This window comes from Filicampus tigris, chromosome 7 (assembly GCF_054856515.1).
Source record: "Filicampus tigris isolate MCC_2025a chromosome 7, RoL_Ftig_1.0, whole genome shotgun sequence".
Lineage (NCBI taxonomy): Eukaryota > Metazoa > Chordata > Actinopteri > Syngnathiformes > Syngnathidae > Filicampus > Filicampus tigris.
In genome coordinates, this window is record NC_141223.1 from 7,775,456 (window position 1) to 7,800,445 (window position 24,990).

Below are 24,990 nucleotides of genomic sequence, written 5' to 3' on the forward strand. Positions count from 1 at the left end.
TGTAACAAATCCTTGTGCTCCTGCAGGTATCACAAAAAAAAAAAAAAAAAAAAAAATCATCAATGTCCTCCCCCATTCACTTTGTTTTGAAGAGTAGCTCAGATGATTGCCACTTATGGTATATATTTGCAGATTTTTATTGATATAAGCAGGTCAAAATGGGGTGGCTGAATAATTCATGAACCTAAAACGAATTCCAATGATTTTAATGTAAAATATAAATGAAATGCTTTGATGACATTGTAGGACTTATCCAAACAGGCCACAGCCAAATATTTGAGCGCAAACGTCTATATTACATCGTACAGTGTGTGTGTGTGTGTGTTTACATGGGTTTTAGGTTACCTGGCCATTTTGCGAAGGTATATGTAATGTAGAGTAAATATATACAAATCTATATTTGTCAGGAGTAAATTTTTACTTGTGCTTAGGGCGGCACGATTTTGGAAAAACATGCGATATGGATGTTGACTATAGCGATAAATTGCGATATTTAACATGTACCTAAAGAAATGGCATTTTTATTATGTAATGCAAGAAATACATTTATTTCATGCGGCAAAAATAAGCAAACTCAATGCGTTCTTAGCTAATTAATTGTAATTCCCCGAGATTATGCCCAACTATTGGCTGTCGAAGTGCATCTAAGTTTGCATCTGACTGGTCGAATACGGATAAAAAGCATACAATTTCAAAAGAAAATTATGTCTTTGCGATATGCATATTGCATATGGCATCGGGATAGCGATTTTTTTTCCCGAGCCCTACTTGCACTCTTGTTTAGTTGAGTTCAACTAGAATCCAAAGGAACAGATGGACAGAGCGTGGAAAGTAAGACTGCTCTAAACATTAGGCACACGTTCTGTTCTACACGCATGTTGAGTGGCTCAGCAGCTCCAAACTTCAAAAGGCCTGATGACTGGTAATTGTTTTTGACTGAAAATGTGTCGGAAACCACCAAATAAGATAAAGGGGGTGGGGTGGAACATGGAAAAAAGGTGACCGAATCAATTTTGACAATTAAATAAGGAGAAGACAGCAGCTACAATTATTGAGCTGTCAAGCTGCATCACGGGAAATTAACACAACAAAAATAAAATTGTGTTTTCTGTCAAGATGAAAGATGTTTGAATTAATATCAGTTTTGTGTCCACAGTCACTGTGTTTACATGCGCTAAAAAAAACCCCTAAAAATACAGTAGTGTATTTGTATAATCAGATATCATTTCGTCAAGAAAAAACACACACGGGCATTTATTTAAAGCACGCCATTAGAATCACAACGGTCAGGGCACATCTCTTATGGCTTCAATTTAATTGTCCCCGCACATGCAGCTGTAAAGCGACCCCTGAGCTTGTTGTGCAGGTAGCAAGAAACTACTCTTTATTGTTGAGCACACACTCCTAAATAAGCAGAATAGAGAACGATCGCCGCTTACCTAGCGGAGGAAATCATACTGTCGTAAAAAAAAAAAATAGGTAGGACACGCTATCATCTCTGGTCCATCAACAACACAAATGTGTGCAATTGTTGATACAGACCTTCAGAACATTTCAGCTCGTGTATCAACACTGCAGGCGACAGCAGCGACAATTGCAGGCAACAAACCCTTATCCAAAACACTTTAAAAACAGTTTCTTACTGCTTGAGTTCATCTGATGACGAGAAACCTTGATCCAGCTCAGACTTTGGATGCCTCACTGCACTTGTGGCAGGGTCCTTTACGCATCATTCAAACTATGATGATTACCGGTACTCAGAACATGTGCTCTGCCTTAACGCAGCCAACTTGATAGCATAAAATTGTCTTGGGAAGACGAAGAATTTTGATTTCGGCCAAATCTCATTCAAATGTGATTCATTACTTCACGAGATCTTGGAGGCTAAACAGGGTCAGGCATGGTTCGGACTTCTTGCTATACCAGGTGCTATAACTGCACCGAGCCTTTGCTAAGGCCAAGCCAGACTTGCTCAGTGCTGGAAGTATGGGAAGGCATCCATTTAGCTTTTTCTTTGGCGTATTGTGGCACTTATTCCAAAAGAAAGTTTAACCTCAACAGAGTCGAGAAAAGAAGCAAGTCTTTGTTCTTAACCTTTGCTTTAGCTAGCGTGGGTGTAACAGTGTCCAGAGAATCAACGCATTATATTTCAGCTGTGTGTTTGTTCACAATAGGGTTGCAAATGACAAACACTTTTTTTTAAATGACGGACTAAGCCCGATTCTCGCCCGTCAGCGTAATCGTCACTAACCGTGTCCGACGCTCGTTTTGCTGATGTTTTTCGGGGGCGGGCGGACTGCTGACGGACCAACAGACTTCCTACAGTTCGGTTCGGCTTGAAAAATGACGAACTGACGAATCACAGAGCAGCAAAATTCTGTCAAATGCCCACCTCTGCTCATTGTGTACATTGTGCATGGAACCATATGGTGACTCATATTTGCCAGTTTACTGTCAGTTTGTCCACTGGGATGTCTAAAAGCCACTTACTGCACATGTCTCTATGTCCCTACTGGCACAGTTGAGCTTTAAGAGTAAAATGTATATAATAAATCAGAGGGACGCTGACCTCTCAGCCTATGGAACATTTCAGGTGTGAAGTTGAGTGCTGTGGTGTAGATTTAAGTGGAGTGTAATCGTTGTTAGAGGTGCAAGTGAGCCCGACAAGCAATGTCTTATCAAAGGGATGGAAAACTTGCAGTTTTACTCCATTGCTTTGGCTCATTTCTTGAAACAGAAATGACAATCTTAAAATTCAAAGGTCATTCGGCCCAACAGTCGACAATACAGCTCATTAGCAAAAGCTCACATCTCTCCCAAGTCTGTTCACAATATGCTTCAGACTAGATCCCTTTCTCATATAAGGAGTCAGTAACACCAACATTTCTAAGACGCTTCTTAATTTCTCCGGCTTATTTGCATTCACTTGGTGCTTTTGCCAAAAATACGGTAACCTGGATGGTTGGGCACCCAACTAAATTCCTTTCTCGTAGAAATAGTCAGTGCCCCCAGAATTCATTGTCCCTTTGGCGTTGTTTGCGCACTGCAAGTCAAAATGCTACGATGTTTTGTCACTATGGCGGAAGTCTAGCTAACAGAATACAATGATGCATTTTAAACTGAGGAGAACAAATTATTTCCCTGATAAAAAAAAAAAAACAGGTCAGGTCTTGCAAAACAGCAGCAAAAGCAAAACAAAACAGTGGAGCAGGGACCTCTGATCCTGAGCACCATATTCATATGCTCTCCACCTCCAAGCAGGGAAAAAAAAAATCCTCAATCGGATTAAGGAAAGGAGAGTAGCTCCATTATATGAACATTGATCACATGTCCAAAGAAATTCATATATGGTGTTCATGGTATTATGTTCTTGACTAATTTTAACAATTGAACAGACTATTGCAAATATGATGACTTATGCTGACAAGTTGTGGACAGCACAAGCATTAGACTGAGAATCAACTCATATGTTTGGATCAGCAAGATGCATTTATTTGGAAAATGTGCTCAACGTGGGCTCCTTGTGCCAACTGTAGGCTACTTGTACATAACATAACCAGTCGCAAAGATGCACCGAGACTCTTGAGAAATACGCTAAGGCATTTGCAATTTGATGAAATCAATGAGAAATGACACTGTTGTGAACGATCGCAAGGTGTTTAGGGGATTTGTTCATGTTATTTTGAGAATGTCATTTCTGTTTTAAGAAGTGAGCCAAACCAACAGAGAAAAACTCAAATACACACACTCACCACTGTAAACAGTTTTATCCCCCAAGCATATAAACAATGCATGGTAAATGCTCTCTGGTGGCGCTGTGTGCGGGTTAAACTATAGGTGGTAGCAGTGAGAGTTTGGACACAAAAAAAAAAAAAAAGGCAACACCCCCATCTTTTTCAGAACAATCCCCCGGGGAAATCACATACAGACCATCAACCTCTCTTGAGATTCTTTTCAACCACTTCCCCGGTTCTTTTCTTCTCTGCCTTTTATTGCACCCTCTATTCAACATTCAGTCATTTTATTATTACAAGGGAAGGGCGGGAAATTAAATGGAGCAGTCAGATAAAAGCCCTAAAACTAACCTCAAACTTGTCAAGTGTTCATGGGGATGGATGTAGAGAGATACAGATAGAGATACATATAAAATAGACAGACAGACGGACGGAGAGACAGATGCTCTATTACTCATTCTCGATAGATAGAGGCTCTATTACTCATTCTGCCTCTGCACTGCTGACTTGGCCTTGGTGAAGTGAGGAACATCTACTCTTTATTTAAAGAGTGTGGGAAGGCCGCCCACATTAGTTCTATACACTAGCCTCTGCAACAATGGAAGTTTTTTGTTTATTTGTTTGGTTTTGTGTGTGTGTGGGGGGGGGGGGGGGGATCATTCCAACATTTTGTATTATATTGTTAAAATGAATGTTTTATGGTTTTAGCAGACATGGGCATTTTACTAAAATTTTCGTTTATCGCCATCTGTCTGTAGCCTGGGTACCCTTCGGCCATTCGTCTATCCACCTTTTTGTCACGCCGGATCAAATGGTATTCGCCTATCGTTGTACATATACATATATATATATACATATACATACATACATACATATATATATATATATATACATATATACATATATATATATATATATATATATACATATACATACATACACATATATATATACATATATATACATATACATATATATATATATACATATACATATATATATATATATATATATATATATATATATACACATATATATATACACTGTATATAGGTGTGTGCGCCACATTTCCTGGGTGTTAGTATATGTTGACTTCTGACCCATGTCAGGCTTCACAAGAAGTTAACTGACTGTTCACAGGGACTTTTATGTGGGGCACGCAAACAAACACAAATACAGCAATCCATATGTTTTTTTTTTAATCCGCTTTTGTTAACAACCTTTGTGGAAGTCTGTGCTCTTCCTTAGTGCTGTTAGTACCGTAGTTTTTACGGTTTCTATTTACTACGTGGAAAGCACACCAGCCTGTGTTTTCTGCACCAAGAAGTCATGTCATGTCATCTTCTAAACCGCTTATCCTATATAGGGTCGCGGGGAGTTGCTGGAGCCTATCCCAGCCGTCAATGGGCGAAGGCAGATTACACCCCGAACTGGTCGCCAGCCAGTCGCAGGGCACACATAGACACTGTCACTGAGCGGGAATCGATCCCACGCTGCCCGCACACAACTCAGGCGTGTGTACCACTACACTATCAGCGGACCTCACCAAGAAGTCGAATGCCGGTATTACACAAGTGGGATCTAAATTACTGAAACTGCTCAAAGTGCTCATGAGTATTTACATTTACAATGAAAATGTCTAATGGGTTAATCCCTTAATGTCAAAAACACGTGCAAGAATAAAAAAAATCATTGCATTCTCTGATTTCTAACTCAAATTGTTGCATGCATACATGCAGAAAACACCAACACCAATGCACAAAATCACATGCATATTTGACTTTGTTTTTTACACACGCGACTGAATGGAAAATGCCCCCGTGTGCTTTTCCAAATCAAAAGCAGAAATGAAAATGGTTCACACACGATAGACATAATGCTGTGCTATGCTTTTTATGAAGCCCCAGCAGGCCATCAGTCTTCAACGGAAGGTCTGCCTCATATGAAGCTAATTTGAGTGCAAATAAAAAAAAAAGGTTGTCTTTGTCATACAGTCAGCATATAATTTAATCATCATCATCATCATCATCATCAGTTATGGACCTAGGTCTATTTGTTTTCTTTAAACTGTTTTGTCAGAAGGAGAAATACTTTATGAAAATAATGTGACTATTTTTAGAGTGAGATGAAAAGTAATTGAGGAGGAGGAGGAAATATGGAATAATTTGCCAGCAATATTTGAGCTGCATCCTGTTTTTTTTCCTTGATGAAGACAATGAACCGCTTCCTGTTCAGCCAGTGGATATCGCAATGCAAAGGCAGATGACACATCACAGGCCTTGATATAATCAGATCAGAAAAATGGAGGAAAACAGCGAGGATTTCAATCAATGTATACGAACCAGTGCACAAGAGTGATTTTCCAAAATAACTACAAACCTTTGCAATCAAATAAATATGTTTTCATCTGACGTTTTTATTCCTCAATTTCCTTACCTACCATGAAATCGGAATATTTTTAGACGTCTTTCCATTGACAAAACCAAGCTAAAATGACATGGGAAACTTTCAGCTACTTCAGCTAACAGATTCACATTTAGTAAGTTTGTCTCTTTGGTGCAGTGGCACACAAACAAACACCAAAGATGCATTCAATTTTGATAACCTTTCATGGTTAGTATTCAGCCCGGTTTTAGTTTTGTGTTAAGCATAAAAGAAAGCCCATCTGGAACTAAATGAAAAAAAAAAAAAAAACAATGTCTCAAGTGTAGTCAGTGTAATGTATGTAATAAACATATTCCAGAGCTCAGCAGTCAGTCCGTCCCTGGGTCGGACCGGTCGGACCCTCCGGCTCGGCCGGATACCCATTTTTGGGGTGGACGGGTGGGGGGTCACAAATTTTTAAAAAATGGCTGGACTAAGCATGGCCGGAAGTGGATTTTAGTCCGGCCCACTAGTCAGCCCTTATGCGTGTGACGTGCTCGCGAGGCGGCCAAATTTCATCCCTGCTTACTCGGTGAAAGGCCACTTTTTAGGCTTCTTTCAAAACAACTCGTGTCCGGGAGTATATTCAAGCTGCGCGCAGCACTCAAGTATGGCACATCATGCACTTTCCTACTTCCGGAAATACGCCGTAGCAAAATTGCTGTGTAGTGGTTTGCTGGCATGCTTTTATTTTGAAGGCCGGGAAGTGTGAAGGAGGGGAAGTGTGGATGATAAGTAACTTGTTGAATGCTTGCAGACTTGTCGCCTGTTGGACCCAAATAATTATAAAATACGACAAAACCAACCCCAGGGCTCGCAATGGAAGTAAGTACACGCAGCTGGGTAAGTACGTGAATAAGTGGCGCGTTTGAAGCGTGTCCACAGCGGGTTTGAATAGTTAGTTAGCCAGCTAATTGTCTTTAAATAAACCTCTTCCGTTAGCATCTCTCCCGCGGGGGCATCATGCTCGTTTTTGTTTTTGTTTGGGGGGAGGGGGCTCGGAACGGGGCGGTGGCTGACAATGTTTATGAATATGGCCGGAGGGTCGCGGCCGGACGGGCAAAAAAGGGTCAAGTGCCCAGCTCTGACATATTCTCTGGTAAACATTTCCATGTCATTCAGCAAGAGCCCAGGAACGAAAGAGCATCACTATGTGCATGCATTTACAGACAACATCAACAGCCATAGTAGCATTTGCACATGAAATGTTGCAATTTCATTTGTATGCATTGAACACATCCTCATGAAAGCACATTTGACAAGACTTTGTTGGGCCTTGCGGCCTTTATGGGTCTCACCACACTCTTGACAATTACGGTGCCACAACTGACACAGGAAATATGACTTCATTCGCTTACACACTTGCATCATCAACATTTGATTTCGCACATCTAATCAATATCATATCATAAGTAGGCGTAAATTGTGCATGAAAAAACAAGCGGCTCATTTGAGCCACAACCTCTTGGAATTTTTCTCACTCAGTCTTGATGAACTAAAATGAGCAATTCATTCCCATCAACAATTATTCATATGAAAAAAAAAAATGCAGTGCAACCTCTACAAAACAGACCCAGAATCAATGGACTCAGGATTTAACATAGAGAAAATAATGTGCAGTCAGTCTATCAGTTCCAGAATTGACTAGTGTGGTTTACTGATGCTGTGACACCATCAACAGACTGGCACGCTTCTGGCGGCCATGTTGGCAAGGGGCGACTTTCCCATCAAAAGGCAATGCATAGCCATATGTGGCGGCCATCTTGGCAGGGGCGACAGTCCCAGAAAAGGGAATGGAAAGCTTAGCAACATTAGCTTAGCATCGCCATAGGCACGCAGTGATGTGTATACGTCTCTTGAACATGCTATTTTTGGTACAGTATACAGTTGTTTTCTTGTCAAGCCCTTCTCTTCGGCTTTCCATAGCAACAGAGGTGAAAAAAGGAAGCTCGCTAACACTGGGTCTGATGAACACGACCAGCTGCGCACCATTATTATCCCCCCCCCAAGCACCTGCCAGGTAAGGTTGGATAAACTTAAAACACTTTGAAGCTTTTTTTATTTTCAATAATTTTATACTGACCATTTTTGGGCCCCCAAAAAGTACTTTTAATTTAATTTAACGGCCCCCTCCCCCCATTAGTCTGTTAAATCGAGGTTCCACTGTACCCATATTTTCAGCCCTAAGCTACATTCAAACATTTATTTTACTGAATTTCAGCCTCCAGCCCACACACCAGCATGTAAACGCCACATGATTCCCTGCCGAATTAATCCTCACATCTGTTCTGCTGAGGGCTGAGAAGAGACTTAACCGGCTGCTTTTGCTGCCTCGTGGCTTCCAGTGCTCATGCAAAATGTGTCCACACACGGACAGTGCATACAGTGTACAAAGACTCACACAGCCAAAACCTTCACGTGGGCCAGCGCGCCACTGACCCCCACATTTTTGTCATTTTCATTTGCATTTAAAATGACATGACTGCCATCGTCATCATGAGGCCAAAAGCAGACAAAAATGAATCCACCTCCGACTACCCGGGCGTGTGCAATTCACTCGCGCCGTCAGGTAGCGCTGCACGAGAGTCGGCAGGGCGCTTCCAAGGTTTTTTTCACGTCATGGTGACACCTTAGCAACGAGCCAAAACTGGAATGCCGTTGAACAAGCTTTAAAAGCGTCACTGCCCGGCTGTGGATATTCGCGTGCGGAAGCCTGACGCACGGCAGCACAGTAACCACAGATAGCAACGTTACGCACACACCTCAACAGGGAACACACACAAGTACAAATGGCTGCAGGAATAAAGGTGAAGTAAATCAAATAAACACGCAGCCAAACCAACTTTACAGGGAGAGCGGCAACAGAGGGAGGAGGCAAACGTGATGAGATACGCACGACACCCGTAAAGCTAAGTACCGTAACAATCGCCTTGTATCTCTTGCTCGTGAATGACGCGTGTAAAATTGAATGCGGCTCGCGTATGCGTACAGGTCGTTGGGTGTGACCGGAGCGAGTCCACATCGGTGGCCGATCAATATTCATTAAGGCTTCTTTTCATTTGAATTACAAATGCAAACGCGCACTGGCTTGCATACGCTGATAAGCAAACGCAACCGTCGCGCTGATGGCGATTGCTAGAACCTGTGTGCGGGTGCGTGTAGGGGTGTGCGTGTGCGTGTCGGGGAAACGGCGGGAGAGAGCAACAACAGAGGTCATTTTAAATTGAATGCCTCCCGCTTGTATGACACATATCGACCCAACGCACAAAAGGAGTAACGGGGGGGGGGGGGGAAAGCAGATATTGCTTGTGTTCCTTCCTGAGGCTTTAATGGACAGGTCGAATCAACACGAAGGCATGCACACACTCTATAACACACACACCTACACACACACATATAGAAACAGTAACATTCACCCACTGGTTTTAATTTCCTAATTCACGTTAAAGAGCATTTTGTATTACATGCGTGCAACAATCTCTTTTTCCTCACACTCTCTCTCTCTCTCTCTCACTCAACCACACACACACGCACCCACACATTGCAAGTGATAAGAATCAAGGGAACAAGAAGGCTGCAGCCTCAGGAGATCCAACTTACCTTCTACGGGGAAAAAGTTTGGCACTCCTCAAACGAACACTGCACCGCGTGTGTGTGTTTGTGTGTTTCATTGAGACCGATTTCAGGGAGCTGTACGTGTTTCATAATCTACCTGTGATTGTGATAGACAGGAAGGATAAGGGCGATGCGAATAAATAGGGGAAGACAGCATTGGCAAGCATCGGGTATCCTGTTTGAGTTCCTGTTTTGAGGCGTACGACTCACGTGGCCGCGAGAAAAAGCCGGGAAGACCGCGCTCTTACCTGGACTTGTTCGGAAAACGTGGTGGACTGTCGGCTTGTCAGGCTGGGAGCTGAACTCTCCTCTGGACGCAGCAACACTTGCTGACCTCGTCTGTAGTGATCAGAAAAGAAAAAGTCAGGGCACATGCCTTTTTTTTTTTTTTTTTTTGTCTGCTCTGCACTCACAGAGTGAGCGCTCACAAGATGATAAGCTGCTGCGAAAACAAGTCACACGCACTAATCTAGTAACTTCTCAGCTGAGGAATGCACGTGTGTAGGGGAATTCAAAAAAGTGTGTAAAGGCCTTACAGGTCCTTCTCTTTCTTCCTCTCGAACGCGGTCATGTCATCTCCACCTGTCGTACGCAGAGAGAGCGCCGGAGTCACACGCGCATTGGCGTATACGGCGACGCGGTGATGCACACACACGCAGCAGCGGGCTGGGACACACACTGCTACACTGACTCCACGAGCTGCGGCTCGCAGAGCTCGGAGTGAACGCGCTCTCTCCTCCTCCTCCTCCCACCCTCATCGCTCTGCTCATCCTCAGGGTCTTACTGCCTCCGTCAACTATACCCGCGTTTCACTTTGTTGGTTTTCCAGCAGGATACTCACAAAGACACACGCGCCAGCAACGATATCAAGCAGGGTAACAAGGAGTGGAGCTGCGAAAAAAGCTTTCCTGGGAATTTTCAAGTCATGAGAGGATTTACTTAACTATTAAATAGCCTTCCAACATTGAATATATTATCTGCTCCTTTAAGGGAAGTCAACCCAAACATGTTTTTTTCAAGAATATGTTCTATGCAAGCCCACTAGTTGAAACAAGGCATTCTGATAAATATTGCGTTTGTGGAATAGGAGTTAATCCACCCGTTTGTAGCCATCTCCGGGGGCGGCCATTTTGTCACTTCTGTCGAGTGAAAATGACATCACAGTTGCTCAGGGCTCAGGTAACGACCAATCACGGCTGACCTGTTTTCTGAAGTTGAGCCGTGACTGGTCCTTACCTTATTCCTGATTAAGTTGTGATGTCAAGACAGAAGTGACAAAATGGCCACCCCCTGAGATGGCTCAAAGTGGGTGGAGCGATGTTTTGTTGACACGGAAGTCGCTATTGCTTCTTCTAGTACTATTTCCCGTACACTTGGTCAATCTGCGCATAACAAAATAATTTGCTGCGATCGAAAGTGCCATGCATGAACATGCAAGCCCTAATCATGTCAGTATTTTTAGTTTCCATGAAAACAGTGCATCCGATCATAATTTCAATCCGAACTATGATCGGATCAAAGAAATTTTGTCCATGTAAACGTCGCCACTGTTGTCTATGATAATATTTGCCAGCGGTTGCCACAAAGGGCGCCATTCAAGAGTATTGACTGGGAGAAGCAATGCTACGCGAACATATAAAAATAGAGGGTGACACAACAAAACGGGAACTTTTTAACAGTCCAATAAAACTAAGAGTGATGGGACAAAAATATTTTCTTCATAGTAATTGAATCCTTAAAAAAGACCATTTAGGAGACAATGATGGAATTGTCTTTTTTTTTTTTTTTTTTTAATTAGGTCCTGTAAACGGCATCCCCCCTGTATGAATGCATTCAAAAAATTCCTGTTTTTTTGGGTCACCCTGTATATGGAGCAAAGTAAGTGCTCTCTGTAGGGTATTAATAATAATTGCCCTCCCCCCATGCATTTCATGTGCTCGACTCTGGCGACGGGTCTGCACATATATACAGACGCACAAACTCGCATGCTACGGTGTATTAACAAGCATTTAAAAAATGTCTAGGAATTCATTTGGCATATGCCATCTTTGAGAAAATTGCAATTCCTGCGAGAAAAACATGCAATACTTTGAAGTGTGTCTATACAATCACCATTCCCAACACCCAAGAATCCACGCACAGCAATATTTCAGGAACCATTCATTTATTTTCTATCATGTTCAAGCTTGCAAGGAGATCTGGAGCCATTTCCAGTTGACATAAACCGAGAAGCAGACCATACCTTGTACTCATTACCAATTTTGCAGAGCAATTGTGATGGGGGCATTGGCCAGGAAATGAGCCTGCATTTGCAAACCACTAGACTCCAAACCCCCTCGCCCCACCACCAACACCCCCCCCCCACCCTCCATTTCTCAGCATTGCTATACAGTTAAAAAAATAAAAATAAAAAAAATAAAAAAAGTCTATTTCCGGATTATCTACATACGTAATTCCTACAAGTGCACAAATTGCAATGATTCCAGATCCGGCCATTGTGCTCTCATGTTAAGGTGAGAGTGTTTCTGTGACTGCTCCTGTCTGAAATGTTATTTCAGGACACCAGCGTGTATTGGCAAGCGTTGGCTCCAAGCGGCAAGATAAATACATAGCTAATCAGTGTTGCTCTTAGTCCGTTGTATCAAATCTGCACCCTGTTTACCACTGATTGATTGCACACGCACGCACGTGCGCACAAACACATACACACGGGCATGCACGCGCGCACACGCATCTCCGAAAGCGTTTGGGTGCCTTTATAAAGATGGACTGTGCGTCCATCTTCATATACTGTGGACCTTTAACCACACTCGCACAGGACGTAAACGCTCAGCGGTTCATCTGAAGGGAGTATCGATCACAAGTTTTCCATTAAAGCATGTGGCTTAGTATTGCTGCTCAAATACAATCAACACAGTCCCATTCCCTCTCTCATTCACTCACTCACTCACTCACTCACTCACTCACTCACTCACTCACTAGCAGCTCCCGTAACCACAGTGCAGTAGCCCATAATCAGCATGGACCTGAAAAACAGTGAATAAAATTGGTGTGTTGTCAGCTTGTGTCAGAGGGCGGGCCGGGCATGCGTAAGTGCACGTGTGATTAGTTGGACATGATCAGCATGTCTTCACAAATATGTGTTTGTCATGAGTAACACGCACAAAACAATGATTGAAAGTGCACATGTACAAATGTGTGTGTGTGTGTCTGCACTCCCATAAAGGATTTGTGTGATTGAAAGCTCAAAATGGTGAAGGTGCACTCAGGGGAAAAGGGCTAATCTACATAATGGTGGAGCTATATTAAAAGCAGCCTGATGCACTCACATACACAATTGGGTGTCTCATCCGTTCTTTTGTAAAAGGCCTTGTCAAAATACAGTACTTCATTGCAATTACGTTCTGGATTATTATGCATGTACACTCGATAAAAAGTTGACTTAAAAATTACATAATTTTGGGTCAAAAATGGAGCGAACCACTACTTTCTTTCTTTTTGTAGAAAACAATCCCCAAATGGATAGTTTTGTACAAAACAACCCCCAAAATTGGGCTGTTTTGTACAAAACAACGCAAGAAGGTGGGTCAAATTGATCCAATGAGTGGATTGCTCCATTTTTGACCTAAAATGGTGTTATTTTTATACCCCAACTGTTTTTAGAGTGTACGTTTCCAGGTAAATAAACATTTGATTTTTTTTTTTTTTTTTTGTCTGTGGAAGTTTTCCCCCAAGGGCAAATGGACGGATTGATTTTTCCAATGGGAAAATAACTTGGAAAAACAAATAAGAGGTCAACCAGCATCGAGGAAAGCAACGTGGTCGACCTCACAAGTTCTACTGTATTTGAATGTAACTTTGCCAAACACGAGGACTGTGCATGTATGATTGAGTTGAAACTCATCTGCTCATTGGTATATTTCAGGGTGACACTCACACGGCCACACTCTAAATGAAATTTAAAATGAATTGAGCCTCTTATATACAGTTGAAAACCAATCCTCCATGGCTTATTAGATTCTCTGTGACGGAAGTTCATCCCCGCTTGAAAGAAAAACAAATCTTAAGAGAGCCTCTTTTGAAATTAGAGAGCGGAGCCCATCTTCAGGTGGCTGCGACAGAAGTGTGTTCAGCTTGACGAGTAATGTGCGTCCGGGTAGAAGCAAGAAGCTTCGACTGCCTCGGGAGCCGAATAAGACGGAGAGAGGAAGCAGAGCAAAATGGGCAGGAGTGCAGTCTACTAAAAATAGTAATAATATTCCATCGTATCCAAACGAAAGAGCCTTGGAAAAACGCAAGTGTATCGAACCTAGAGTGCAGAGTGCAAATGACTTTACCTTATTGTTGCGTATAATGTATTTCCTCCAACAAGACAAGGAGAAAAAAAAACAAAACAAACAAAAAAAAAAAAAACAGGAAAGCAAGAAAGAGACGCCCTGCACATAGACCTACGCGTGTTACGTGGTCATTTCATAACTACAGAGGAGTTGCCAACTCTGAGCTGATCTCAAAGCGAAGGAAAGCCAGAATAGGATTCAGAATAGAGAGTGCGGATGTTACCATGGTTCAACTGGTAAGCAAAGTGAAAAGCAAATTGTGTTTTGTCTGGATGTATTCTGGCAAGCAGCAGTTTCTGCGATCGGTAGGGTGTGATCGGACAAGAGTCAGAAAGTAGATGATGATGAAGGAACCGATTGGGCGCAATAAAATGTCGTCCAAAAATGATAAATGATTCAGTGTAAACAAGCGAGACATTTGGATTTGGGTGTAGAGGACTCGAAACCACTTTCAGTGGCGGTTGGGGGATTATGGGGTAATGTCAGGGGGAAGGTTTTGATCATGACTGTGACAGTGTACCAATCGAACAGAGTCCACTCGTATATGTGGTCGGGCTTATTCAATCGTGTTTTAACAGTATGTTTCAGTCGCGAGTAATTAGTTAAAGAAAATGAATATCTTCCTTCAGGGGTAAAAACTAGACCATAAGCACATATTCTTCCTCCTAAAATGATTCAAAAATGTTCAGTATGCAATGGCATCACTATATCAGCAGTCAAACTTTATCTTTGTATTTCTTCCCCTTCTCTATGGACATTTGGAAGTGTGCTGGTCGAGCAGGTCCACTAAAAACTCTCAGTCCAAGGGGGCTAATTAAGACATGGCAGAATAGAACAAGACTACTTTCTTTCTAGTGATGATCTAGTTTATAAAGCAATTTAAAGACTCTATATGCAATATTATACATTTAATTAAAACCAGAGGAGGGTAATCGGTCAGACTGTCCGACTGGTCCGTCAGTCCGGCACTGACGGATGCCCATTTTGCTGACGATCGACAAACGACGGGACACCTTTTAAAAATTACGGACTGACAAATGACGGAAGTGGATTTTCATCGGTCAGTGTAATCGTCACTAACCACGTTCGTCAGTCACGATCCATCATTCCGTCACCGACGGACCGTTAGTCCGTCACTGACAGACGCCCGTTTTACTGCCGTTTTTTTTTTTTTTGTGACTGATGGACCAACGGACTTCTGACGAACTGACGTTCATCATGAAAAATGACAGACTGACGAATGACCGACGGGTACCCTGGCCACTGACGGATAACGGACCAGCAAAATTTAGTAAAATGCCAACCCCTGATTAAAACATGATTATATGATTCTTTTTTTTTTTTTTTTTTAAACATAAAGTGTGTGATTATATCATTATACCTGAACATTTGGAGATGCGATTGTGTTTGGTTATGAAAGATCCCCCTCGACCCTTTCCCTCCAAAGGAGCTGCTTCCTTCCTGATGTGCTACTCAAAACGCGTGCACGCATACACACGTACGCACACACAAACACGCAAGCATACTTCCTTCGGGTATTTGGCCATTGCTGCCCATGTCAAAAGTGGGCAAGTGGGAGGAATTGTCAATAAAAATGGAAAGGACTAGAGGTGAGATAAATAGACCTGAGAGAATCATGGCAAAGCTGATAATGAGATGTTGACGGTTGTACGTGGGTGGCCAGAACCTGCCACTTGGTGAACCTTCTGCAAATGGTAGCCTTGGCTGAAAAGCTAATGATGTCACAGCTTATGCAATGGGAGGCGCCAAAAGGAGTAGACGGCATGCACAAACATGATGTGGAAGGAGATCTGTGAAAACTTCCAACACAGGGAAAAAAAAAGTAGACGTTAAAGATTGCAAGACGAAGGCAAAGAAAGCCACTTGGCCAGGGGAAGCGCGCGTGAGCAAGCGAGCAAAAATAGTGTCGGAGAGAAAGGAAACACTGCGGCAACAAAGGCGCTTTTGACATGAAGTGAAAAATCATAGCTGGGGAAGAGTCATGCGGAGACAGAAACGCTCAAAAGAACTGCAGCAAACCAAAAAAAACTCCTACTAGTTGTACCAAGTCTCTGTTCTCTTTCTGACTTATAAACTGTTACTACAATCGCACGCACCAGAATGCCACAGTTTGTTGGGTGCAGGCGGAACATTCATGCAGTACTTTTGTGTGTGGGTAGTGGGAGGTTATTTTCCCTTACAGTTAAGCCCAACGATATGATCAAACTTTAATTTAAAGTGAGTTGTATTTTTTGAACTGGTAGGACTGACGGACGCCCGTTTTGTTGACGGGAAACATTTTAAAATAGACGGACTTAGCGTAGACAGAAGCCCCATTATTTGGTCCACCATTTGTCAGTAATCCGTCATTAGTCTATTTTTTTTATCTTATTTTTTAGCTTGCGCTAGCAAAAGTTTGGTCGGAATTGCAGACGGACACCCATTTGAAATTAGAGGCGGACCGGCCTATAGTGTATACTATTTTTTTTATCTCCGGAAAAAAAAGGCGAATGGCGGATGACGGAAGGGTACCCACGCAGTTGTAAGTAAGTCAAGTTGTAGTAAAATGGCCAGCGCTGCACATTATCATCGCAAACATGACAGAAAGAGAGCGGCGTGCCACCACGTTACTGCTGAAAGTCGATCATAGAAAAATCCCTTCACAGCAAAATCACGCCATGGAGTACAGCAAGGATAAGCTACGTTGCGCTCGACGTGTGCCTCAAAGATCAACAGATTGTTTTGCTTTTCACTCCATATAAAGCCAACCACAAACGGTAGCCTACATTAGTGATGTAGCTGCCTGTTGTGGCACTTCCGCAAAAGCAGTAAGGCAGGCTGGCCGTACAGTGTAAAACAATAGCACTTGAAGTGAGTTATTTATAGTCATATGACGACACCACAGGGATTCATTACTCATCAAATGTCAAATGGAACGCGTTTAATTTCAGGCAAATTCGACAGTAGCCACATACATTTTTCATTGAAAGAGAAGCTTTCCTTTTATTGTAAAATGTTTCAAGTTAGGTGCATTCTTGTACTAGTTAATATTTAACTCCCGGGCCAAAACGTTCCGGTGGACAGTTGCAGGCTTTGCTTTCACATCACAGCCAAGGCCCCCAGAGTATTTATGGGCTTAATCTGTATAACTCCATTGAAAAAAATAAAGGATCTTCAGGATCCTGGTATAAAGCAAAAAAAGAATAGCAGGAAAAGCATACTAGAACATCTGAAGTTTATTTGGCGTTCATAAAAGGCACTATAATTTATTGTGAGTTTTAATGTGATTGGTTAATTCTAAACACAACCGCAACCCCAGCTTTTAGAAGGTGTGCACACTTGTGCAACCGCATTATCTCTCCTTTTAGTTCCCCTTTCAAAAAAATGTCTAAAGAAGTTAAATGTTGCATTAATGATGAAAACGTTTTGAAATGATTTGTCTTGGTCCCATTTTTTTTTTTACATCACAAAAAAAAAAACCTGGCATTTGAACACAAACAACGACACAGCTTGCACATGTTGTCCATCTACATCCTGCACGATGAAATCACTGCAGGAGGTTTCAATATCACCAGAAATAAATAAATAAATTCCATCATAATTTCTTAAATGGCATGTTTTAAGGTTTCAATTACTATGAATACAATATTTTTCTTCCATCACTCTTGGTTTTATTGGATTGTAAAAAAAAAAACAAAAAAAAAACTTTTTTTTTTGTCCCACCCTATATAAAGCCTAATTGAAACGTTCTTATCTGTCATGGCTCACAGTCCTTGGTCACTTTCTTGTTTCATCGCATAAAAGATATCAATTCCCCAAATGCCAAGTCACTGTAACACAAAGTCTGAGTTTGAGACATCACCCCCCAAAAAATATGTACGTTTGTACAAAGCAGATAGCTTGCACAGAAGAAGCCCAGCAACGTTATCTTTCATTTTTCTACTTTTCCGTGGTAAACTGAACAGAATGTACAGTCGGAGACATTTGAATAGATGCTGCAACTTTTTTTTAATGACACCGTAAGTGCGTGCGTGCTCATGGGCATGTGTGTGAGAGTGCATAAAAGAAAACAGGAATGACTAAGATGGGTTGCCATGGTACCACATGTTCCTGAGTTTCAAATATCATGGAACAATTTATTTCATACAATTTCCGCTTCATAATGAAGCAGTGAATGCACTGCACTGACCCTGGTGGGCGCATACACCCCTAAACACACACACACACACGCACCCCCACGCACACGTACGATGCACACTCAGTCACACACTCTAAAACAGATTTACCCACTCAAAGCACAACCTTGACTCTTTGTGCAAATGGTGGATCAGAACTAAACTCACAGAATGAATAGATTAATAACAGAGAAAAAAAAAATCTCTTTTCAGATGGGAAATATGACTTCAACACATGACATCCTGCCAACTGAAGTAAATGGATGGATGGATGGATGGATGGATGTGAGCCATGGAGATAAGTCTTTGTATCATATTAAGGTATGATTCATACACTGGGTTAAAGCTCCTCATTTGATTTATTGCATAGCTCATGGCTTAAAACCTTTAGGAAGTAAGTGTACCAGGGGCCCCGAGAGCTCGAGGGTTCTGCACAGGATCGTAACTGTTCCCACTATTGCGCTCTTCCGCATGCAGATGTCAGATGTCGCTCCTGGTATCTGCTGGAGCCATCCACCCAGCTTGGGAGTTCCTGCCCCAGCGCCCGGATCACTAGTGGCCCCACTGTTACCTTGACCCTCCACATTTTCTCTCGTTCTCGGTATTCCTCCAGCTTTTCATGTTCCTTTTTCCTGATGTTGCTATCACTCGGGATTGCTACATCTATCACTGACTGATATCTTCTGTTCCTGTTCCTGCTACCTGGTAATGCCGCTCTATGTATGCCTTACCCGCCAGCAGCTTACACCCATGCTGTGGTATGCTGCACCGTCTGTGGGGCTTCTTTGCACAGCCTACACTTGGGATCCTGTCTGATGTGGTCGACCGTGCCTTCTATTGATCTTGTGTTTTAGAGCCTGTTCTTGTGCTGCCACGATTACCACCTCCGTTCTGTCTTTCAATACAGCCGTATTTTTCTTCATCTGTCTCACTCTCTCACTCTGTCTCACCCTCACACTCTCTCACACTCTCACACTCTCACTCTCTCTCTCTCTCAAGCGATTACAATTTTTTAACTAATAGATCTCAATCTTCTATGAAGCTTTTAACAAATATTTACGTCTATCTTAAAAAAATCTTTGTAAAGTCTTAGAATTATTGTTGAAAAAAAGTTATCTATATTTTGATTCAAACACTGTTCTAATAGCTGTTTTTTATCCTTGAATATGATTCTTTTCCTCTAAAATACTACTGTGCAACTAATATGGTATTTGAATTTGGCTTTGCAAAGTGCACAAATGATTTAGGATGTCTCCGGTGAGTCACCGAGCAAATTTATAAAGTAAAACTACGTAATAGTCTTTCTTTGTGCCAGTGACTCTCCTCTATGTTTGGCTGCATAGTGAGCAGAGGTCAGCTACCACAGGAAGTAAATAAAACAGAGTTAACTGAGTTTATTTTTTTTTTTTAAACGCTTTATAAAATTTTTACTAATCTCCAAAGTTAAGTTAACGCTTTAACTTTGACAGCCCTAATAGATAGAGAGAGAGAGAGAGAGAGAGAGAGAGAGAGAGAGAGAGAGAGAGAGAGAGAGAGAGAGAGAGAGAGAGAGAGAGAGAGAGAGAGAGAGAGAGAGAGAGAGAGAGAGAGAGAGAGAGAGAGAGAGAGAGAGAGAGAGAGAGAGAGAGAGAGAGAGAGAGAGAGAGAGAGAGAGAGAGAGAGAGAGAGAGAGAGAGAGAGAGAGAGAGAGAGAGAGAGAGAGAGAGAGGAATGCACACATTTTTACACACATACAATACAGTCATATTCGATTATTAGAGTCCTTTTAGAATGGCACTAAAGTGAGCAAGAGTACTTGAAAGTTTGGGCCTGGTGAAACAAACAAAGAGCTAAAAATAATGAACATGGGGTTTGGGGATTTGTATTTCATCGTGTCCCAAAATTACGTCCGCCTAACAAGCCAATAGGTCTGCCGAAGTATCAACAGGTTAATTGGAATAGGTTGGAGAAAAACAAAAATATATGATGGAATCATGCCCGCTGATTACATTAGCATATAATATGAGTACTTGAGGTGATGAGAGACAACATGGAACATAACGGTAGCCCAACACTAATGTGTGGCCTGGCTCCAGTTCGAAGCAGTGGGAGGGAGTAGAGAGGGGAGGCGACCACAGAAAAACGTGTGCACTGACATGAGGTACATGGCCGGCTCATTAGTTAGAAGGCGGCACGTCGACACAATGTCCTTCTGTGTGGCAGGCTCAGAGTCAACAGGTAAATGCAACACAAAGACACACAATGGCAATTATGGGTGAGGCAACAAACTCGCACGCCCACACTCCATGTCATGATATGAATGACAAATGCGCACACACACAAGCACCGTCGCTGCACACCCATGACCGCAACAACATGAACGGGCGAGAGACTATTTGACATATTTGACCTCGGTCATCTCTGACTTCTTCGTTCCTGTTTTCACACTTTTCCTTCCTGCTACCCTTCTTCCAATTATTTCCCCCATACATTTTCTTTCCTGTCAACATTTCCAGTCACTTCAATTATCTGTGTGTGTGTGTGCGTTATGCAGAATGCATGTCAAGAAAAGGAGGGGGAAAAAAAATCAGTACTGCTGTCAGAGTGCCTCCTAGTGTACAAATACTAAAATTACACTCCATAAAGTGCTTACATGCCTTTACACTCTTTTGGCGACGATGATGCAATCAAAAACAATATATTATAAAAGAGATACAAATCAGTCTATTACTTGAACGGCTTTATGTGTCTGTCTTTGTTTTGCCTTACTTCACACAAGGTATATCACACCCTTTCTCAATGAGATTCTTTAGCTTCAAATAAACCCAGTGCATGTCTCAAGCAGGTGACAAGTCGTAACCTTCAATCTCAAGCAAGTCTCGAGATATTTTGTCTTGAGCACGTCAAATCTAGTCAAGTTTTTAAAAAAAAAAGGTAACTCATTCAGGTCTAGCAACCACGCCATGTCCAGATGACATTAATGGCTAATTTCGCTAACCAGTATGGATGCACGGGTGAGTTTTGACATATAGATTGTATTAATTTAATTAATTCATTTTTCTCTATCATGTACTATTTTACATCTTAAATGTACTTTGTACTTCATTTTTAAGCAAATGTACTCCAAATGTTCTCCATATAAAGTATACACAGGGGATAGTGACCGGGCTGGCCAGTGAAGAGTGAAAATCTGTGAATAATGAATATCCATTATAATTGAATGAGGGGAAAAAAATGTTTAACTACAAAAAATTCTTTCAATAAGATGTGTACTTACATGCATGCATATTTACCGGTAATCCACATTTACTCATAATGACGTGAGTGAAAACGAAATTGAAATTTCTCATTACAATATCCTAAAGCACCTGAGCGTTTGTTATTCATCACATGTGCAACAGTGACAAAAAAAAAAAAAAGACTTCCTTCTTATTTGAATTGATGTCAGGTACATGTGTGCCACTACTTGTGCACTCTGAACCACAAAAAAAAAGGGAACTGTTTTGGAATTGTACTGGCATCGTCCCTGCAGCGTAGGACAACAATACAACGAGCATTGAGCAAAACCACAGGGCAACTTCTGTACTGACTCCTTTGAATGCACCACAACAATTATGACTCCACCTCGCAAACACAAACTTCAAAGTCATACAAGGCCTCCCCTCAATTGCTCACACACTAAATAAGTGGCGTAGAACATGGATTGATGATGGATCACTACAGGAATACCAATGAGCATGTTGTTTCCATATCAAAAAGATATGGGAAAAAAAACAACAACAAAAAAAAAACAGGCCAACTAACAGAACGAAAACAGGAAAAATACAAGCAAGAGGGTTGTCTAATCTACTGAGGGACTAGCAATAACTAGGCCAGATTTATAGAATTCTAAGTGTGCCGTCTTTCTTTCTATTTTCAGTCTGATGCTATTTGCCTATTTGCTCTTGGGTGAATCTTAATGACATTTGTGTGTATGAGTCGCAGATGTTTGCATGTGCAAATGCATGCAAACGTTGCGTTTTGTTCGACAACATCTTAACTAACTGGAAGAACCATTTGCATGCCTGTGCCTGTATTGACCCCAAAAAAAAAAAATATATAAAACAAAAAAGTCGCATTAAAAGAAGAAAAGGAGATTTTTTATTTTATTTAGCTTTTTCTTTTTTTTAAATGATACAACTGAAGTGTGACAGCCATAGAAGTGGAAAAGGAAATGGCAGAATAAGCTAGCTAAATGCAAACGTGCGTATTGGCTGCTCGATACAATTCCACTAAATTCACCATAAACAGACATTTTTAATCTCATCTCCATTTGTATGTTCATTACTATTTCATCATTTGTTAAAAAAGTAAAGTCTGAGTACAAAATTACTCTTCTCTTTTATATATTTATGTGACAAACAGTACAGTTAATAAAGGTTTCATTATGCCAAAGGTTTGACCCTGATACATTATCTATCTTGCTGCCAAGAGTAAAGAGCATAATGTTCCTTTTTTTATTATTATTATTATTCATTTCATTCATTTCATATTCACTCATCTGCTCATAACAGCCTTCGGCTAATTTCCTCCTTTACTGGGCTAACAATTTTTGGGTGGATTGAGAAATAGCATCCATCCATTTGCTATACAGTTTATCCTCACTAGGGCCGCAGGTGATCTGGCGCCGATGCCAGTCAATCACAGAGCTGAGAAATAATAGTTCCCAAAAAATGGCCTCTGATGATTTGTCAACTGACTGTCTTATTTCATATTTTGTACTACGCAGTTTATATTCCCAGTAGTATATAGCGTTTTTCAGTGGACTGCACTGTCTAATAGCAGTCTATTACTCACCAGTATAAATGTATTGTGAGAGTACATCTCAAATCCTCCAGAGCAGACAGATTAAAGGAAAAAAGCGAGTACCCGCGATTGAAAGTTTTTATCTCATGATTACTGCCTCCTGGCCCTTCGTATTGCCCTCGGCATCTACTAATGACAAAGTGTGACAAAGCTGGTGGAGGAGTGCGAGAATGCAGTGTGTGTGTGTGAGTGTGGGTGTGCGTGCGTGGGTGTGTGTGTGTGATTGCACGCAGTCATCCGGCTCAGACGTACCTAGTGAAATCATCCCTCCTATATCGCTTTCACTCTCAGCCCCTCAGCTGTAACCTGTGTGCCTTTCATTTTTCATTGTAAACACCGTTTCCATCCACCGCCAATGTTTCTCAAGTATGTGTTGTGACAACGGCAAAATGATTTGCGAGTGACTCTTGCGACCCCCTATATTGCATTTGCCCGGCCTCGGGATCAACACCTGCTTCCTGCAGCACACCAGCAAACTGTAGCGGTATTCACATCAATGATCGGAACACTCGGTGTCATTATCATCCCGAAAGGCATGTATTCAGAGTGACAGGATAATTATACTGGTAAACACATACAAAGGATGCACTGATGCAAATATTTCCTAGCATGCGTCAATTGAGCCCCACAAGTTCAGCCCGTGCTCATCACTATGCGCTCACTTCAGTTTTTTATTTATTTATTTATCTGTCTGCAATCCCAAAAAATGAGGAATCCAGTACTAGAAAGGAACTGCTGCCATGGCAACCTTGATCCTAACAATCTCCTTCTCCTTTCATCAAGAGGCCCCTCTCCGCCCCGACATCACAATCCATTCCATTCGGACTCCCCTTTGCATTGCTTTTCCCTCCTTCTTCTTTTGCCTGGTTTTGTAAAATTGTGATTTCTCTTGTTTATTTTCTTACCATGAATGCAAAGAGTAAAAGTCACACGTTACAAGAGAGCGCTATAAATACTACTCACATCCCGAAAATGCAATTATGCATGTGTTCAAAGTGAGCATCAGAATGGCGAAAACAAGAGCAATTAATTGAACATGACATTGGTTGATGGTCGACGGGGACCATGTCGGTTCCACCCTCTGTGATCAGGAAATGGAGGCTACAGAAATTGCAAAATTGGATTGAAGACTAGAAAAAAACCGTTACCTGGTCTGATGAGTCGCCATTTCAGGCTGTGACATTCGGACGTATTGATATAAGTAAAATTGTATTGTATTGTATTGTATTGTTATCTGAGCCCTTGAGGGCGTGTGATGTCATTTTCAGTCGACAGAGATGACAAAATGGCCGCCCCCACAGATGGCTAAAAACCGGTGGATTTTGTTGCTTAACTCATATTTTTTTTCGGAAACACTGCATAGAACATATTCGTAAAAAAAAAAATTCTGTTTGGGTTGACTTCCGCTTCAGCAACTATTCAAAAATCAGCACAAGAGAAGAACAGTACATTTGTATCGCAACTCTGCTTTCTTAAAATCTGCATTAATCTTTCAAGATAGTTTGAACAAACAAATCTCAAAACATGAATAATTTGACAAACTTGCTGTCACCTCGAGGAAACTGAGACGGAAACACAATTTAAGGCACCAAAAGTGTCGCGTTAGTAACACCCTAAATAATGCAGGAGTGCAATCAGAGTTCATTGTGTCTCTGCAATACCAATACACTACTTTGAAATGATAATTTTCAAATGAGTGTGCTTTGTGTTGTATTGACTCCAGTGGACATTTCTGGCTAACGTCAGCCAGACCTTTAACTTAGCAACATGATTCAGTTAGCAAGCTGACTGTGTACTGTTAAGGCGAAGAAAACATTTTTGTAACTGATATTTCACTACGACAAAGTGAACACAGCTTGACAACACCCAACCACACATATA

The 24,990-nt window shown here is 41.6% G+C and overlaps 1 protein-coding gene across 2 annotated transcripts in view; it reads right to left on the reverse strand.

The window, feature by feature from the left end:
- pde2a (phosphodiesterase 2A) overlaps nucleotides 1-24,990 on the reverse strand; it is a 144,840-nt gene that overhangs the window by 96,733 nt on the left and 23,117 nt on the right. Inside the window, exons 1-2 of one of the 2 annotated variants that reach the window (XM_086035627.1) lie at nucleotides 10,310-10,484; nucleotides 10,022-10,112 (exon numbers count right to left, since the gene is read on the reverse strand). In XM_086035627.1, the coding sequence (XP_085891753.1) occupies nucleotides 10,022-10,112; nucleotides 10,310-10,344 (126 nt within the window). In that variant the 5' untranslated portion in view covers nucleotides 10,345-10,484. Of the gene's footprint in view, nucleotides 1-10,021; nucleotides 10,113-10,309; nucleotides 10,485-24,990 lie in introns of those variants that run through there. The other variant, XM_086035626.1, reaches the window with a different exon arrangement.